At 64.5% G+C, this 18,516-nt stretch overlaps 2 protein-coding genes across 2 annotated transcripts in view; both read left to right on the top strand.

The window, feature by feature from the left end:
• KLHL22 (kelch-like family member 22) overlaps window positions 1-2,603 on the top strand; it is a 27,291-nt gene extending 24,688 nt beyond the window's left edge. The window contains exon 6 of the mRNA XM_012660881.1: window positions 1,629-2,603. Within this exon, the coding sequence (XP_012516335.1) occupies window positions 1,629-1,994 (366 nt within the window). The 3' untranslated portion in view covers window positions 1,995-2,603. The remainder of the gene's footprint in view (window positions 1-1,628) is intronic.
• Window positions 2,604-6,338: 3,735 nt separating this feature from the next.
• Window positions 6,339-17,987, top strand: SCARF2 (scavenger receptor class F, member 2). The gene is made up of 11 exons (XM_012660880.1): window positions 6,339-6,505; window positions 11,424-11,482; window positions 11,566-11,667; window positions 11,855-12,374; window positions 12,453-12,671; window positions 12,809-12,937; window positions 13,506-13,609; window positions 13,683-13,800; window positions 13,982-14,097; window positions 15,438-15,590; window positions 16,360-17,987. The coding sequence occupies exons 1-11, from the start codon at window positions 6,339-6,341 to the stop codon at window positions 17,253-17,255; spliced, it is 2,583 nt and encodes an 860-aa protein (XP_012516334.1). The 3' UTR covers window positions 17,256-17,987.
• Window positions 17,988-18,516: the final 529 nt, after the last annotated feature.

The raw sequence follows: 18,516 nt of genomic DNA, 5'->3' as shown, positions 1-18,516 counted from the left end.
GGAGTCTTGCTGTTGCCCGGGCTGGTGTTGAACTCCTGGCCCCAGGTGATGCTCCCACCTAGGCCTCCATAAGTGTTGGGATTACAGGTGTGAGCCATGTCTTCCAGTTTAACACTCAATCTTCACAACTCCACCTGCCCCCGCGCCTCCTGGTGGCTGAGCAGTATTCTATCAAACTGATGCTTCATTTTGCTTGGTCTAAGTTTTATCTATTCCAAACAAGATTACAAGTAATATTTGCTTTGCAGAGCTTTTCAGGTATTTTGGATTATTTCCTTTGGTTCATGCAGTGATTCGCAAAGTGTGGTCCCTAGACTAGCAGCACCCGCATCACCTGGGAGCTCTGTGTTACAAATGCAGGTTCTTAGGCCCCACCTGCTTTGGAAGCTCTGGGGGTGGGGCTTGGCAATCTGGGTTTTAACAGGCCGTGAAGTGGTGAGAAGCTCCAGGCTGCCGTAACCAGTCATCACAGGCTTAGTGACTTAAACAGCATGAACTTATTCTTACAGTTCTGTAGGTCATATGTCAGCTAACATAGGTCTCGCCAGGCTAAAATCAAGGTGTCATCAGGGTGTCCTTCCTTTGTAGAGCCCTGGGGGATCTATCCTGGTTCCCTCAGGTGGATGGCAGAATTCACTCCCTGGTGGTTGTGGGACTGCGCGGCCCGTTGCCTTGCTGGCTGTCAGCTGAAGGCCCTTCTCAGCTTCTAGAGGCTGCCGCTTTCCCTCTGTCTGGCTTTCGCCTTCCACTTTGAGGGCTTATGGGAGTGGGTGGGTCCACCTGGGAAATCCAGGATAACAATCCCACCCCAGGATCTGTCCCCTTAATCCCATCTACAAAGTCCCTTTTGCCAGTAAAGTAACGTGTTCACGGGTGCCAGAGATTAGAGCCTGGATGTCTTGGGGCCGTGATTCTGCCTACCACAGCTGGAAAACCAAAAGTGATTAATCAGTAAAGAAGACAAGATTTTTATGGCTCTTAATACACGTTGCCAAATTCCTGTCCTGACCTGTCAGGTACACAGTAGTATAGCTTTACCACGCCTCCACCAGCACTGGGCTTTGTGATTTTTCTTCCCCCAGTGGTTGCTCGTTAACAGTTGAAAATTTGTCCCTAGCATTTTGGTTTTGCATTTCTTGCAAGGATTACTAGTAGGTTGAACATTTTTCCATGTCTTTGTTTACTGTTTTAGATAATTTTGAAGACGAGAGAACTACTAACACCTTCTGCCTACCCCACCTCCACCCCTGGAGTTGGGTGCTGTAGGGGAGCTAAAGACGCTTCAGTGGGACCCACGTCCTCAGACAGCTTCGGTCTTGTGGAGGGGAGAGAGGCAGAACCCCCAGAGCATGGCAATTGCCTCGTGCTGATGGGGGGGACATGGGGGCCAGAGGCTGGTCTGCTGCAGACCTGTTCATCTCTGGGTAACACAGAGCATCAGCCCGGCCCATGGGCAAGGAGTTCCAAGCTAGCCCTGCACTGTGCTTCTGGCGTGGGGTGGTTGGGGGCAGCCTATCAGAGAGTGGCGGGGGACCAAGGCCACCCTGGTCATCTGGCTGCCGGGCGGGTGGTGGCTGGCAGCCCCTTCCCAGCAGGTGCCGGGCTTTACTCTGGCCTTGGCTTTGCAGGTGGCCTGCTACAGCTGCACGTCCGGGCAATGGTCGTCTGTCTGCCCACTCCCAGCTGGGCATGGTGAGCCTGGCATTGCGGTGCTGGACAACAGGATCTACGTGCTGGGCGGCCGCTCTCACAACCGTGGCAGCCGCACAGGCTACGTGCACATCTACGACGTCGAGAAGGACTGTTGGGAAGAGGGGCCCCAGCTGGACAACTCCATCTCAGGCCTGGCAGCCTGCGTGCTCACCCTGCCCCGCTCCCTGCTGCTCGAGCCACCCCGCGGGACCCCCGACCGCAGCCAGGCCGACCCAGACTTCGCCTCCGAGGTGATGAGTGTGTCTGACTGGGAGGAGTTTGACAACTCCAGCGAGGACTAGGCTCCCAGTGCCTGGTGTCAGAGGGAAGGGTGGTGGGGCTGCCAGGGCCGTGAAGCCCACGTAGCCTAGGCCGGAGCACTTTACTTCGGGGCAGGGGTCCTGCCCCTGGCACTCACGGCTGGCTGGCCCCTTCCCCCCTTCTTCTCACCAGCCCCTCTGCTAGCCTGCCGGGGTGTCTGCAGGGCCCAGGCAGATTGTGGCGGGGATTACGTTACAGTGGGAAATGCTCCTGAAAGGCTTTGGTCCTTGAAGGAGTTGACCAGGCCCACCCTGCTTAGTGAGCGCTAGAGGGCTCACATGTCACCAGCTGGCTCCCTCCCAGGATCTGGTGTCTGCAGGGCTGAAGAGGTCCCTTCCCTAAAGGGACCTTGGGACTGGCAGCCCTGGCTGGGGGGGCCTGAGGCAGGTCACACCCCCTTTATGAATGGGGTGGGGCTGGGTGAGCAGCTGGGGCTTGAAAGATTGAGAGCTCCCCGGGGGCAGCGAGGGAGCAGAGATACATAAACTTGCCTGGAACGGGGTTCAAGTGATAAAGAGACCCCCTACCGCTGGGTTTTTCTGACCCCATGTTCTTGATAAATGAAATAAAGCATCTTACAAAAAGTGTTAACTGTTTTCCTGTGGCCATGGCCTCAGTTGCTTTCTACACGGCAGGTCCCCAGGAAGTGCAGGTTTCTGGGGTCGCAGCTGCCTTGGAGGACAGGCTGTGGTACAGGAGGCAAGGCCAGGGCTGAATGGTACCGGGAGGCCACGACCCTGCCCGGGAGCAAAGAACAGTAAACTCCCCAAGTCACCAGGAGACCTAGAAGCCACCAGGTCTGGTGACAGGGTCACCCAGCCTGCTTGAGCGTCTGCTCTGGTGTGGAACTCTTCCCCTAACCAGGGCAGCTGTTGAATTTCAGTTCAGCTCTGGTTAGAAATTTCTTGGCCCCAAGTAAAGCGCCAGCCTGAGGGTCAGGGACTGAGAGCCTTGGCATCCAGCGGGGGGAGATGGTGTCAGGGGAGGGGCGTGATGAGACACAGGCCTAGAGGGAGGGGTGGCCCTGCTGCCTGTGCCCTCTGACCTGCATTTCCTGCAGGCTCAGGTGACCCTTAGGCACCTGTCTCAAGGCCCACGCTGGCACAGCAGATGGGACCCTATCCTGTCCACCTTGACCAGTGCTTTTCCCACACTCTTGGGGCCACCATATGTAGCCTGCGCCCCACACGGATGGGCAGGGGGTCCACACCAACCTCACCACACAGCCAGGCTGCACGAAGCTTCCCTCCACCTGAACACCTGCCTCTCCTGTCTGCCGTGGGGTCTGCACCCGCAGACTCACCCTGTGGGCTTCCTGCAGGGAGTCACCCCACAAACAGGGCTGGGACTTTCTGAGGCCCCGTCCTCCCCTAGGTGACTGGGTGGGGTGTGGGGACAATCCAGTCTTTTCGTTGGCACCCTGTCATGGAAGGGAGGAGGGCAGGGGCAGTTGTGCTCCTTGATGGGAGGACGGGATGGGGAGGGCAGGCCATTATCGCTCTGGGCTTTCTCATCTGGATACTCCAGGGACCTTGGGGGTGGAGGTGAGGCCCTGGGAGTTATGTTCCTCTCAACCGTGTGTGTGTGACCTTCCTCACTGTCCCAGGTACCCCTGAGGAAATGCGTCATCACCTCAGGCAGCAGGCCATTGTCAACCCTCGGTGGGTCAGTTCCAGGGGGGCAGCATGGGCACACCTTCCAGTGTCATCTCCCCTGTGAGAACAGGGGCTCAGAGTAGGGACCCCACTCTGGGTCTCAGGCCCAGCACTTCCTGTGTCTCTGCTGCTAGTTCCTGCAGACCCCAAAGGTTTCTGGAAGGGAGGAGGACCAGAAATGCCCCACCACTCTCTGCAGTATGTCCCGAGCTGGCTGGCACCGTCTCCCCCCGCAAGCACAGCCACAGGCTTGCTGGAGCCCTCTGGTCTGCAGGGAGCGGGAAGGGCCCTCTGAGGTCCTGCACAGCCCGAATAGGGACCAGGGACCCGGGCACAGCCTCGGCCCCAGCCCGGCTTGCGCGGCCACACCACCTCCTGCCCCTGGGCTGAGGCACCCCAGCCAGGCGCTCCACCATGGCTGGCTCTCAGGCCCTGCTGTCATGCAAAATTCTCACCCTTCAGGTCCACCTCCCTCAGGCAGCCATCCCGGCCAGAACTAGCAGCAGGGCTTGGCTCCTGCGGTTTGCCTCCTGGGGTCAGTCGTCTGGGGGCCCGTGGACCCACCCTTCCTGGGCACACCTGGCACCACGTGCATGACCCTTCTATTCCCCCACGCTTCTCAGTCTCCCACTAGGGCTGTGCCGGTGGCTGGGACAGACGAGGGCCCGCCTGTGGCACCCAACGTTGTTATCCACCTTGAGGGATGGGACATGTCCACGGGGCCATGGGTCTGAGTGAGATGCGGCTGGGATGGTCCTGTTCCTGAGGGCAGTGGGGGCAGCCAAGTGTGAGGTTGGAAAGGCCTGAGTGGCACACAGACGGGGGTGGGTAGAGATTTGAGACATTTCGGAGGTCCTAGTGGTGGGACATCATCCAGGTGGTGCCCTTCCTGTAGGGGTGGGGTGGGGAGTTCCAGGGGAAGGGGAAAGAAGGTGGCGGAGTTTGAGGAGCCTGTTCATGCACTTGGGCCAGCTGAGGTGAGTGTCCCCTCCAGCCCAGGGGGTCAGTGCTTCTAAAGCTGGGAGCTGGGCTGGGACAGACACTATGCCACTGGGACCTCTGCTGGCCTCTGTTGGTGACAGCCATTGGGAGCCTCTGTGGGAGGGGCCTCCAGCACTGGGAGGGCACTGCTGAGGTCAGGGCTGTGCCCCAGCTGAGCTGCCCAGAAGTGGTTGGTCTGTTTACTTGTCCCCAAGAAGTGTTTGCATTCGTGACCACACTGGTTCAACTTCCCTTCCTGCTCACCCCACCTCCTTCCTGCACCAGCATGGCACAAGCTCCCACCCTGTTTCTCCCCATCCCACCCTCCGCCCCGCCAGCTTGGTGATGCCCATGGCCTTGGGGGCCTTTCAGTGGCTCCTGTCCCAAGCCCCCTCCTCTAGCCCACCCTTCATGGCTGTTGGCCTGCCACATCCCAAGAGATTCTGCCTGCCCACCCTCCTCAGCGAGCATCTGCCCGGCTGCTTGCAGCCTGCGACCCAAAGAAGACAGATGCCTCTCCCTGCTCCGGCCCTCTGGCAGCTCTTGAGTCCCCAAAGGACAAACTCATCCTTGCTGAGACCTGGCTGCACACAGGGTGTTTGTGCTTCTGCCAACCTTCCTGCTGCTTGGGCCTGAGGTTGGGTCTGCGCTAGACAGAGGGCCCAGCACCCTGCTGCTTCCCAGCCCCTGTTGCTCCCTGGCTCCCCAGGCCCTGGCACTCTCCATGTGGCACCTCCTCTTCTCTCTGCTCTGTGCTGTCACCCACCCTGCCTGATGCAGGGGTTCCCTTTCTCCAGGCCTGACTTCATCTTCTGGACCTTTCCCTCTGGAGATCCCACAGCTGCCTTGAGTAGAATCCATCTCCCAGCCTCCCAGCCCCCCTCGCCCCTTGGTGAGGACTGCAGGGTTTCCGTCCCAGAGGCCCTCCCTCTGCCTTTACCTCCCCGTTCTATCAGAGTCCACAGCGGGGCCATTCTGCTTCCACGGCATCTCTCCCAGCCGTGCCCACGGGGACCCCTTCCCCTGGTCCCTGGTCCAGACCCACAGGCCTCAAGCATCCTGCCCAGTCCGTGCCTTGCGCGCCCTGAGTGCGCCGAGCGCGGGAGGAGCCGAGGGCGCACTCCGGCGCCACAAGGGCTTCGCACTCTGGGGGCCACAGTGATGGCTTTCGGCCTTGACCGGGGCCATCGGCGGGCCACCCGGAGACTCCCTGGCCGGTTCCGAGGTGCTAGAGCGGAGAGCGCTCGGGGCGGCGCGTCCGTGTCTCCCAGCCCCTCTTCCCTCCCCGGGCCTGGCCTCGCAGAGGGCGCGCAGGGGCAGCTTCTCCGGCGGTGTCTCGGGAGCGAAGGGAAAGGCGCGGGAAACGGGGACTCCTCGGCCAGGCCCGGCGGCCCCTCCCTCCCCCAGCGCTCGGCGGGCCGCCTCCAAGTTCGCCCCCAAGTTTGCGAGCGGCGCGGGGGGCGGGGGCTGCGCGGAGGGGCGGCGGCGCGGCGGGAGGGTGGGGTCTGGCGCGCGGGGCGGGCGCTGCCGCCTGGCCGGCCGCGGCTGGCCCGGGATCAGGGAGCCGATGTGGAATTTCCTGCCCGGCCCGGCGCCCCTCCTGCCGCCCCCCGCCCGGCCTCGCACTCCGCTTCCGGCCGTTCTCGCTGCGGCCGCACCCGCGCCCGCCCCGCGCCTGCCCCGCGCCGCATGGAGGGCGCAGGGCCCCGGGGGGCCGGGCCGGCGCGGCGCCGGGGAGCCGGGGGGCCGCCGCCACCGCTGCTGCCGCCGCTGCTGCTGCTGCTCTGGCTGCTGCCCGGCCCCGCGGCGCCCCAGGAGCTGAACCCGCGCGGCCGCAACGTGTGCCGCGCGCCTGGGTAGGAGCTGGGCCTGGCGGAGGAGGGGGCCGAGAGGGACGCTCTGGGGAGGGGACGCTGGCGCCCGCGTCGGTGGGGGGCTCCGGGACCTCCCTGTGCCGAGCGTGCGGGCCCCTTCGGACGTCCTCGCCGACGCCGGCTCCGTTCCAGGCCGAGTTTGGGCCACGACAGTGCATCCGAGGATACCTTGGACCACGAGTCACCTGAGGGGAGAACAGAGTGACGTGGGCGCCAAGAGGGTTGACACACGGTGTCCGAGGTTTCAGGAAAGACCCGGAAAAAGGGACTCTTGGGCTGAGTTGTGAAGGCCTTAGGGAGAAGCCGGGGAAGGGCATTTCAAGCAGAAGGAACCGCATGTGCGAAGGCCCGGGCACTAGTGCGACTCGAGCCTGGAGTGGAGCGAGGAGGGTCTAAGGAAGAAGAGCGGCGCTCCCGGGAGGTGGGAGCAGGAGAGGGCTTGGGGCAGGGGAGACTTGGAAAGACAGATTCGTGTCTTAGAAAGAGCGGGCGCAGTGGAGGGGGTGGTGACCAAGGTGAGCTCCGCGGAGCCGGCGCTCAGAGTGGACCAGAAGCCGGAGTCGAAAAGACAATGAGAGGCGCAGGGAACTGGAGGATGTGGGAACCCCGGCGACTCCCGGGTGGGGATCCTGGGAGCATGAAGGGGCCGCATAGAGGTGGAGCGCCACAGGGAGCCGGCTGGGGAAGTCAGTGTGGGACAGGCAGGGGACAGGCCCTGCCGGAGGTCGGCGGGCCTGGGAGCTTGTGCGAAGGACTAAGTGCCGAGGACAGGACTCCAGGAGTGGGAACAGGGGTCGGGGGACATGGTCGGCTGGTCAGAGGCCGCGGCAAGATCAAGGGCATCTCCACTCGTGGGGGCGCCGTGGCCTGCGTTGGGGGGCGCCGCACAGGCGGGCAGCTGGAGGGGCGGCCGCGGGCCCCGGCCTGGGTCCGGTCGGAGCGCCCTGGGCCGCAGGGCCTCGGGAGGCCGAGTCCAGGGTCTCGGCGGTCGTCGCAGACAAGGGGCTGTAAGGGGGCCGCGCGCGGTTTCCGAAATCGGGTCCGAGGCGCGCAGATCCCTCCCCGCTGCGAGCCCCGCCTCCGGGGCGGGGGCCGGCCTGGCCCGCCATCTGCTTCGCATCGACGCCGCCGCGGCCGCCTCGGGCCTCCGGGCCCCAGGAATGCAGCGGCGGCGGCGGGTGGGGCTGGGCCTGAGAGGGGAGGGCGCGATCGCCGCGGGGCTGGCTGCTCAGCCCACCCTCCGACCCCGACGGGGCCAGGGCGAGGGATGGGGGTCCCACGGCAGGCTGTAGCTGACGGGGAAGCCGGAGACCTCCCCACGAGGGGGCCCGTTCCTGTAACCAAAGAGCCCTGGTTTGCATTCACATCATAGTGCCACCCCGACCCAGCTGTGTGGACCTGGGCAAGTCGCTTGACCTCTCTGGGCCTGTATCCACTTCTGTAAAATGGTGATCACACCCTCTTCATGGGGTTAAGGGAGGATTACTGTGATCATGTGTGGCAAGAGTTAATGGGAAGGATGCTCCGCGCACTGAGCACCTGGGTCTGGGCCACCTGTTTGTTACCCTCCCTCACCTTGCAGGGTTTCCACCAGCCATTCCCTTTCCTGGGAGGCAGGAGTCCCAGGGGAGAGGAGCATGCACTGGGCCACTAATATCCCATGCACCTACTGTGTGCCAGGCCTGTGCCGGTCAGGGACGCAGCAGCGGAGACCAACGCCCCTGTCCCAGTGGTGGAGGAGACGTAGAGCCCAGAAAAGCAAGTGTGTCTAGACAGTTGGGGAGCTGGCGAGGAGGTGCTGAGTTGGAGGGTGCGGTTTCATTTCAGGTGTTCTGGGGAGACCTCCTGAGAAGGGGGTGAGTGAGCACAGGCCTGCAGGAGAGAGGGGTGTCTGGGGCAAGGCTCCCAGTCCAGAGGGCACTTCGGAAGTAGAGCCCAGGGGGGCTGTGAGTGATGGGCTGCCCCTGCTCAGAGGACTTTTTCTATGAGGGCCATGGGAACCCAAGGGGGCTTTGCACAGAGGGGGCGGGATGGCTGCCATGTGGCGTGGCACCGAGGGCAGGGGGGCAGAAGCTGGGGCTAGTTACGAAGTCAGGAGAAGCCAGGGAGATGGCAGGTGGCTCTCCCTTCCAGGTGGCAAGGGAGAAGTGGTCCCACCTCAGATGTAGTTTGGAAGACAGAGCCGGCGTATGTCTCTGTGGGTCTGTTGTGGGCCAGAAAGAGGAGTTACAGACGCCTCTTGGGGTCTCAGCTTCCCAGCCTGGAAGGACGTTACCTGAGATGGGAAAGACTTGGGGTGCAGAGAAGGTGGGGACTTTAGTTCAGGCTGAGACACCCACGAGGCCTCCTGGTGGTCACATCTTGTCCAGTGGGCTGTTGGAGTTGCGAGTCCGGCACTGAGGGCCCCCAAGTCGTTGTCGGTGTCCTGATGGGACCCAGTGAACTTCCTGAGGGGGCTAGTGTGGACAGAGGAGAGATCTGAGACAGGGACAGAAACCAGGAGGGGGGTCGGGGGGACAGGAGGAGAGCCAGGCAGGTGTGGGGTCCCAGGTGCTGTGGCAGGCAGAGAAGCCTCCCTGGCTGGCTTTGGGGGAGAATGGTGACAGGCACAGGCACAATAAGCAGGCTTTAAGATGGGCGCAGTCGCTGTGCATTTGAATCACAGAAGGTATGATGCCTGGAGCAGCAGCCTGCAGCGCGTCACGCATGCTGAGGTGCTCTGCGGAGTGGCCTGGCTCCCTAGGGTCTTGCCAACTTGCAGAGCCAGCGTGGGAACTGTCCCCGCTACGGGCCATCCTTCCCCACCCACCTTCATGAGATCTCCAAGGGTGGCCTTGCCACACCAGCCTGGCCTTGTCTGCCAGCACTTCCAAGAAGGAAAGCTTCTTGTTCTCGGTGAACCCACATGGGCTCTGCCCTGCCAGTGGGTGTTCGCTCTGCTGGGGTGAGGCCTGGCGCCCGCTGTGCTGGGATGACCAGGTAGAGTCCGGCTCCCTGGAAACTGCTCCCAGAATTTCCGGGTTCAGCACGGGCTAGAGGGCAGACTGACTTAAACCAAAGCCATGTCTGAGCTCTTGGTGTGTGCAAACACTTCACACATCTTGGCTCTCTTAATCCTGCGAAACCCATGGGCCCCCTTGTATAGCTAAGGAGCCTGAAGCTCAGAGAGGTTAAGCTCCATGCCTGAAGTCACACAGCAAGTGCAGACCCAGTCATCAAACCCAGCTGAGTATGGCCTTAAGACCAGGCTCCTAGCCACAGAGTCATGTGGCCAGGTCATCCAGGGCAGAAGGGGGTCAGTGTCTCCAGGACCATCCCATCTGGCAAGACTGCCTGTAGGAGGGACACCAGCAGAGGCTGTCCATCCAGAGACCAGGGTTCAGAACCAGGCACAGATGGGAGGGTGATGGGCTAGCAGACTTGGGTCTCCCTGCTGGTGGGTTCCTTCGAACCCCTAGGTCAGGGCTGGGTGGCTGGGGACAATGCGGGGGACAGGAAAAGCCAGGCCTGCCTTGTATTCCTGCCTCCAGTTTCCAGTTTTATTAGCGGAAAATACACTGGACCTATTCCTCGAAGTTTGGGATTTTACGGTCCTGTTCGGGTCCCATCCGTGGCCTGAGGGAGAACCAAGTCCTTTCGGTGAGGGAGGAGGAGCCTCCCTTGGGGGCCTCGGTGCCCCATCCAGGGTGTGGGGATCATCGAGCTGGGAATGGTTGGGGCATCTTCTGCAGTCCAGGCAGGAGTGTGCAGGGCATGGTGGGACAGCTGCAGCCTTTCCCTTCCCAGTCTTTCCCACCCCCCAGGGTCTTCAGGTCCCCCCAGACTCCTCCCACCACCACATCCTACTTTTAGATTCAGATCCTTCTGATGCACACCTTTTCTCCTTTTCTCTAAAGTGTGAATGGCTGCCACATGCCTTTAGGATTGAGGTGAAGTTCTTTTGAGTCTGATGGGACTCTAGAATCCTACAGCCTCAGTGGCTGTTCCTTCTCAGCCTCCTCTGGCCCCTGAGTGTGGGCTCACCCCAGCTTAGCCCCTGAGCACCCCTCTAGCCATTCTGGCTCCACTCAGGCAGGGCCCCCAAAACTTTGTGCCCACACCCCCCATCCACCCAGAACTTTAGAGGCTGCACCACTCCGAAGTGCTACAGTTAGAAATTACTTTATGCTGAGGTGACATCACATACTTTGTAAAGCTGAATAAAATAAAACAAGAGTAAAACAATAAGCATAAGTAGAAGCCTTGGTATCTCCTTCCTCCACCCAACTCCTGCCCTGGTGCTCTGGAGCCTCACAGGGGACTTTCCTTTCGCACGTGGAGGACTCCGCATGTGCCCGCTCCTCCCCGCCTCCCTCCAGAAGCCCCTCTGCCAAGTGGTCACCTCTGTGCACAACCCATCCCCCCCAGAGGATGCCCCTCTACCCTCCTGCTTAGCCCCAACTGGGCATCCAGGTGTGTCCCTCTGGCCCAGCCAGTCCTGGTGCTGTCCCAGTCATATCACATCAGGATCCCTGACACCCATCTGGCCGGGCCCCCCTTCCCAGGGAACCCCCTAGACACCCACATTTGAGCAGGTCCTGGAGGCCCAGGGTCCTCTCCCCAGCCCCCAGCTCACTGCAGCCCCTCCTTGGACACAGGGCCTCTTCTCAGGCCTAGTGGCTGTGGGAGAGGAGTTAGGCAGGACGCGGAGGGGTGAAGGCGTCGGCTCCCCAGGGCTGGAATTTGTGTCTTCCTTGTTCACTGGGAGTCTCCGCACCTACAGCAGTGGCTGGCAGGGCCTCGGTAACCTCCTCGCTAGGGGCAGACCGCGACGGGAGAGGCCGGGAGGCTGCCGCGGAACCCTGGGGCGGATGGGGCTGAGGGACAGACGGCAGGCTCAGTGGTCCTCCCTCTGCTCCAGCTCCCAGGTGCCCACGTGCTGCGCCGGCTGGAGGCAGCAAGGGGATGAGTGTGGGATCGGTGAGTGGGGCACCCCGGGGACCTGGGCAGGGGGCAGAGGCGGGGCTAGGACGTGCGGCAGCTCAGGCTTGTCTCGTCCACAGCGGTGTGCGAAGGCAACTCCACGTGCTCGGAGAACGAGGTGTGCGTGCGGCCCAGCGAGTGCCGCTGCCGCCACGGCTACTTCGGTGCCAACTGCGACACCAGTGAGCTCCGGGGGGGCGGGGCCTGAGCAGGGGGGCGGGGTCCGGGGTGGGGCGGGGTCGGATACGGCTTGGGGGCGCGTCCCCAAGCGGGGGCGGGAGCCGGGGACCCGGGGCAGGTTCCGGTTGGCTAGGCCCGGGCATTCACGCAAGCACCGGGGCCATCCACCTCCTCTGCTCGTCCCCGCAGAGTGCCCGCGCCAGTTCTGGGGCCCTGACTGCAAGGAGCTGTGTAGCTGCCACCCACACGGGCAATGCGAGGATGTGACGGGCCAGTGTACTTGTCACGCGCGGCGCTGGGGCGCGCGTTGCGAGCACGCGTGCCAATGCCAGCACGGCGCGTGCCACCCTCGCAGTGGCGCGTGCCGCTGCGAGCCCGGCTGGTGGGGCGCGCAGTGCGCCAGCGCATGCTACTGCAGCGCCACGTCGCGCTGCGACCCACAGACCGGAGCCTGCTTGTGCCACGCAGGCTGGTGGGGCCGCAGCTGCAACAATCAGTGCGCCTGCAACTCGTCGCCCTGCGAGCAGCAGAGCGGCCGCTGCCAGTGCCGCGAGCGCACGTTCGGCGCACGCTGCGATCGCTACTGCCAGTGCTTCCGCGGCCGCTGCCACCCGCTGGACGGCACGTGCGCCTGCGAGCCGGGCTACCGCGGCAAGTACTGTCGCGAGCCGTGCCCCGCCGGCTTCTACGGCTTGGGCTGTCGCCGCCGGTAAGCGCGGACCCCGGCCGCGGATGGGACGGGGGTGGGGCCGGTCCCCGCCCCGCCTAGCCGCGGCCTCTTCCCCAGGTGCGGCCAGTGTAAGGGCCAGCAGCCGTGCACGGTGGCCGAGGGCCGCTGCCTGACGTGCGAGCCCGGCTGGAACGGAACCAAGTGCGACCAGCCGTGCGCCACGGGCTTCTACGGCGAGGGCTGCAGCCACCGCTGCCCGCCGTGCCGCGATGGGCACGCCTGCAACCACGTCACCGGCAAGTGTACGCGCTGCAACGCGGGCTGGATCGGCGACCGGTGAGCAGCGGTGCCTGCATCGGCCCAGACACGCAGCCCCCGGCCTGCCTCCCGCACGAAAGCCCTCCGCGGGGGACGCCTCATCCTTTGGGTCCGTTTGCCTCTATTTCTGCTGACACCCCTCCCCTCGTTCCAAGGTGCGAGACCAAGTGCAGCAACGGAACCTACGGCGAGGACTGCGCCTTCATGTGTGCCGACTGTGGCAGCGGCCACTGCGACTTCCAGTCGGGGCGCTGCCTGTGCAGCCCCGGCGTCCACGGGCCCCAGTGAGCACCCCGGGACCGGAGGGGCTTGGCGGCGAGATGTCCCGACACAGGGGGCTCCAGCCAGACCCCAGGGGCTGAGGAGGTGGGACCCAGACGGTCCTCCCCACCCCGGGTGGGGCCGTCACTCCAGCCAGGGAGTGACAGCAGGCTCTTTGAGGTAGTTTCCTGCCCCGGTGTTGGAGCCGATGCGCGCAGCCTGTGGTCGGCGGGCTCCTGAGGGGACCCCGAGGTGGTGTAGAAGGAGCAAGGACCCCCCCACTTATAGCCAAAGGCCTGGTCCGGTAGCCTGTCTTCCTACCCGCACAAGACTCAGCCCTAGAAACGACGCTGCGGCCGTAACCGCCGCCCCATCCCCCACCCCCATCCCCGCAGGGGGTGCCCACGTTGATCTCCAAAACACTGGCCACCCGGCGCGGGCCCACGGGTCCGGGTGGGCCGCGGTCCTTAGAGAACAGGGCTAGGGAGCCCAGCTCCGAGACCGGGACCGCGCCGGCTGGCCGCGGGAGCCGGGTGGCAGCAGGGGGCGTCCCCGAGGGGCTTTGGCCCGCCTGACCCCGCGCCCCCACAGCTGCAACGTGACGTGCCCTCCCGGGCTCCACGGCGTGGACTGCGCCCAGGCCTGCAGCTGCCACGAGGACTCGTGCGACCCGGTCACCGGCGCCTGCCGCCTGGGTGAGTGGTGGGAGGCGGTCCGTCTGGGAATGCCGGGGCGCGAACACCCGCGCTGACCTGGTGCCCCCCACAGAGACCAACCAGCGCAAGGGCGTGATGGGCGCGGGCGCGCTGCTCGCCCTGCTCCTCGGCCTGCTGCTCTCGCTGCTTGGCTGCTGCTGCGCGTGCCGCGGCCAGGACCCCGCGCGCCGGTGAGGCCCGACACCGCCCCCTCCCTCCGCGGTCCGGGCCGCCCCCGCTCGCGGGCGCCGCCCTCCCCCTTCCCCCGGCCCAGACCGCGCCCCTCCCGGCTCAGGCCCCGCCCCTCCATTTGGCTCCCGCGGAGATCGGGCCGCCCCCGCCCCGCTCCTCGCTCAGGCCCCGCCCCCGTAGGGAGCTGTCGCTGGGGAGGAAGAAGGCGCCGCAGCGACTGTGCGGGCGTTTCAGTCGCATCAGCATGAAGTTGCCCCGGATCCCGCTCCGCAGGCAGAAACTGCCCAAAGTCGTAGGTAAGGGCGATGACGGGCGGGGTCTCTGGGGGAAACACCTCCCGACGCAGGAAGCTGCTGGGAAACGGGTGTGCAGGGGTCCAGGTCTTGGTGTAGACACGGAGACCCTTAAGTTGGGCACGGTGGCTCGCGTTTGTAGTCCCAGCTGCTCAGGAGGCTGAGGCGGGAGGATCGCTCCAGCCCAGCAGTTTGAGACCATGCTGGACAACATAGCGAGATCCTGTTTCTAAAATAGAAAGAAAAGGAAGCGGGGCGGGAGCGGGGTGGGACATTATCTGAGTGTTGATGTGAGTTGGTGCGGGGAGGTGCGACTAGAGGGAAGGACAGGGGATGCTGCTGTGGGTGGGGCCAGGGAGGAAGGCAGGAGTTCTAGGTGTGCAGGCAAGTGTGGGGCGTGTGTGGGAAGCGTTGGGGCCTATGAATGACTGCGTGTGGGGTGGACATATGGGCCGGGCAGCCCCAACCCTAGTCTGTAGGAGCTGCAGGGGAATGGGTGGCCCGTGTGCATGGAAGTGCCCCGCCTCAGGGAGAAGAGCCGCCCTCCTGCCTGCATCCCCAGCAGTTCCTGAGCCCAGGGCAAGCTGGTCCCGCAGTCACCCCGCCCTACCAAGCGCGGTGTGCTGCTCCCCTTTCTGCTGACTCACACCTGGGGCAGACCCTCTCTCCCTCTGTTTTCCATTTATTTCTGATGATGGCGGGGAGGGGACTCAGACTCTTGGGAGCTAAGGACACAGCTGAGAAGACCTGTTGGCCCACCCAGCAGCACAGCATCTATGGACACAGGTGTGGGGGCTGGACCCCACATCCCAACTGTGGAATGGGGGCCAGGCCAGCCAGCTTCTGGGATCCCCCATTGTGGAGTCTGTATCTCTGGAGTCCAGGGCTGTGGGGGTACAACCCACAGAGATTCGCTGAGCCAAAGGGCAGCCTTGCCACTGCACATTTGGGCCCGAAAGTGTTCCAAGGTTCCCTGGGTCCCACAAAGCAAGGTCTGAAGTATGCATGGCTTCAAGGCCTTGGAGCACTTTTCTCTCCAGCCCCGTCTCCCACCTTTCTGATCTTTTCTCTTCAGCCCCGCTTTTTCAGCTCCCTGGCTGCACAAGCTTGCTTTGTGCCTTTACACACATTGTTCCCTCTTCTTCTTCTTTACTGGGTTCACCTCCACCCGTACTCCAGTCCTGGCCCGGTGCCACTCCACCTGTTGAATTGCCTGTCTCACTCGCAGTCTTAGGGTAGGGCTGGGCTTGATCACTCCCTTAACATTCATGGCAGCAGGGCTCCTGAGGGCAGGGGCTGGGGCAAGGCATGGTCCCGGCAGCTCTGCCTCACTCCTTCCCCAGTGGCCCATCATGACCTGGATAACACGCTCAACTGTAGCTTCCTGGAGCCACCCTCAGGGTTGGAGCAGCCCTCACCATCCTGGTCCTCCCGGGCTTCCTTCTCCTCCTTTGACACCACCGATGAAGGCCCCGTGTACTGTGTACCCCATGAGGGTGAGTATGGCCCTGCTTGGGCATGGCTCCAGTCCAGGGACATGTTCCTGCTTTAAAGATCTCTGTGCCTTGGGGCACGTGGGGAGGAAGGGCATGGCAACACTGCTACCTGTAGGTTGCTCAGTAGCTGAGGCTGCAGACCTGGGTTCTGTGCTGTTCAGCACTGGAGTGGGGTGTGGGGAGATGGGCTCTCCTGTCACTAGCCAAAGCCCAAGGTCACTTCTGGGAAAAACCAGGGAGACAGAGGTTCTGGGCCTGGATGGAGGGTGGCAGAGGAGACAGGAGGAGGGGATCTGCAGGGCCTGGGATGTACTGTCACCTCAGCCTTGGACCCAGGGGTAGTGGAAGGGACCCTGACCCTGACCGCTGGGATGCTGATCTCTCCTTCCTTGACCATCCCCCTGGATGACCTTGGGCAGGTGACTAATCTCTGAGCCTCAGAAGCCTTGCCTCTGAAGGGATCGCGGAATCCCCGCGGGGGTGCTGCAGCGTCAAAAGTGATGATGGCGGTTCCTGAGGCTGGGGGCCTGGTGGAGGAAGGGGTGCGGGCCAGGCGAGGGCTGGGCTTTGTCCCAGGAACGCGCCCGCACGCCCTGGGCTCTGAACTAAGCTGTGGTCGGTGCTCTGGATGCACCGGGCACGTCTGGACGCCAAAGCGGCACAGGGCCAGCGGGGTGAGGGTAGGAGGGGAGGTGAAGGTTTGCACCTGGAGGTTGGACCTGTTGGAGCTGCTCCCAGGGGCCCTGACCGCCCGCTCTTCCCTCGGCAGAGGCAGTAGCGGAGAGCCAGGATCCGAAGGCCCCCACCGTCCCTGCCGAGGCGGAGGCGCCGGCGCTGTCCCCCGCGCACCTGACCACAGCAGCGTCCGCCGAGGACGCGACGCCCCTTCCCGCGTCCTCAGACAGCGAGCGGTCGGCGTCCAGCGTGGAGGGGCCCGGCGGGGCTCTGTACGCGCGGGTAGCCCGGCGCGAGGCCCGGCCGGCCCGGGCCCGGGGAGAGGCTGGGGGCCTGTCTCTGTCGCCATCGCCAGAGCGCAGGAAGCCGCCGCCGCCCGACCCCGCCACCAAGCCCAAGGTGTCCTGGATCCATGGCAAGCACGGAGCCGCTGCCGCGGCCCGAGCGCCCTCGCCACTGCCCCCCGGCCCCGAGGCCGCGCCCAGCCCCAGCAAGAGGAAACGGACGCCCAGCGACACGTCGGCGCGGCCAGACGAGCCTGGCAGTCCCCGAACCCGCGACCCGACGCCGCGGCCCCCGGGGCTGGCCGAGGAGGCGACGGCCCTTGCCGCGCCCTCGCCGCCCCGGGCCCGAGCTCGGGGCCGCGGCCCCGGCCTCTCCGAGCCCATGGACGCCGGCGGTCCCCTGCGCAGCGCGCCCGAGGCCGCCTCCCTGCTGGCCGCGGAGCTGCGCGGCAAGACTCGCAGCCTGGGCCGCGCCGAGGGCCCGCGGGAGAAGCCCGCGCCGCCGCAGAAGGCCAAGCGCTCGGTGCCGCCCTCCTCGCCCGCCCGCGCGTCCCCCGCGCCCGAGGCTCCGGGGCTCGACAAGGCGGCGACCGGCTCGCCCGCGCCGGACACCCCCCGGAAGAAGACCCCCATCCAGAAGCCGCCGCGCAAGAAGAGCCGGGAGGCGGCAGGCGAGCCGGGCAGGGCGGGCGCGCCCACCCTGTAGCCCGCGGCGCCCCCGCCGCTTCCCCGGCTTCGCAGCGCCGCTCGCCCCAGCCCCGCGCCTAGGCCGCCGGGGCTGCGTCTCATTGACTCAGGCCGCGCAGTCACCGCCTGGTTGGAGTCGCGCGCTCTGGCGGGAAGGCGCGCCCCGGTGGTCGAAGCCTGACAGGCGTTTGGCCGGCGACTCCCTGCTTCCCATTGGCCGAGTCACGGAGCGCCCAGACCAGCCCGCGTCTCATTGGCCAAGGACGGGAGGTTCTGCCTAGAGACCGCCTCTTAGGGCCACGCGTGCACTTGGTCGGGGCTGCGTTCTCATTGGCTGAGGCCAGGTGCGCTTCTGCCCTGGCTGCTTCTCATTAGCCAGGGCCTGGCGCCGCTAGCCGGAGGCGCCTTCCTCTGCTTCAGCTAGGAACCCAAGGCTCCTTCCACCGGCCGGGCTCCAGGGCATCTGGCTGACCCGAGCCCGGGGAGGAGGGCTGGTCTCTGCTCTTCGGGGGCTCGGTCCATCCACCCCTTCCCTTCCCTGGCGCCCCAGCCCCAGCCCTTCAGCTGTCGAGCCGGTTTTGATGGCCTCCCGCCGCCCTGCACGCGTAGGGACCCCAGGGGCAGCTCAGGTGGCCTGAGGAGATGTATTTATGGCCCCGTAGGGCTGCTCCGCCCTGCCCGGTGCCCCAGGGTGGGTTCCTCCATGCAGGGGCTTGGCCAAAGCTTTCTTAATAAAGTGCCTTTTTCCCTCCCTGCGATCCTATTACTTCCTGTCTGCTGGCTGTGGGCAAAGATCCCCTCAAAGAAACTGCTGGTGACCTTGTCGGGCCTGCACTCACACCCGCAGAACCTGGGTCCTGGGTCCTTGGAGTCCAGGTGTGAGTCTCTCAGGATCACGCTGAAATAGGGCTGCATCCACCTGTCCTCGCTCACTCACCAAGTTTAGGCCCCTCCAGCCCCGCCCTGGCCCGCCCCATCCTGGACGGGTCACTCAGGAAGGGTGGGTCAGCCCAGACCTGGTGGAAGCCCTTGGCTGGGAGGGGCGTGGGGGCTTGGCCTCTGATCTGTGCCTTCCCCACTGGCTCCTGCTGGGCTCCTGCTGTTAACTTGGGGCTCAGAGCTGTTGAGGGTGCTGGGGGGGTGGGTAGGGGCTGGGGGCAGGGGGCCAAAGGCACTGCCTCCTGCTGCACAAACAAGACGGTCTGCTGCTGCACAGAGCCCTGCTGTCTGCCTCAATGGGCTCCTTGTCCTCAGCCGGAAACTCCTCACCCGCCTTCCCT

Source organism: Propithecus coquereli, unplaced genomic scaffold (assembly GCF_000956105.1).
Source record: "Propithecus coquereli isolate 6110/MARCELLA unplaced genomic scaffold, Pcoq_1.0 Scaffold686, whole genome shotgun sequence".
Lineage (NCBI taxonomy): Eukaryota > Metazoa > Chordata > Mammalia > Primates > Indriidae > Propithecus > Propithecus coquereli.
The sequence above is the reverse complement of the archived record's forward strand: the minus strand, read 5'-3'. Positions and strand labels throughout refer to the sequence as shown.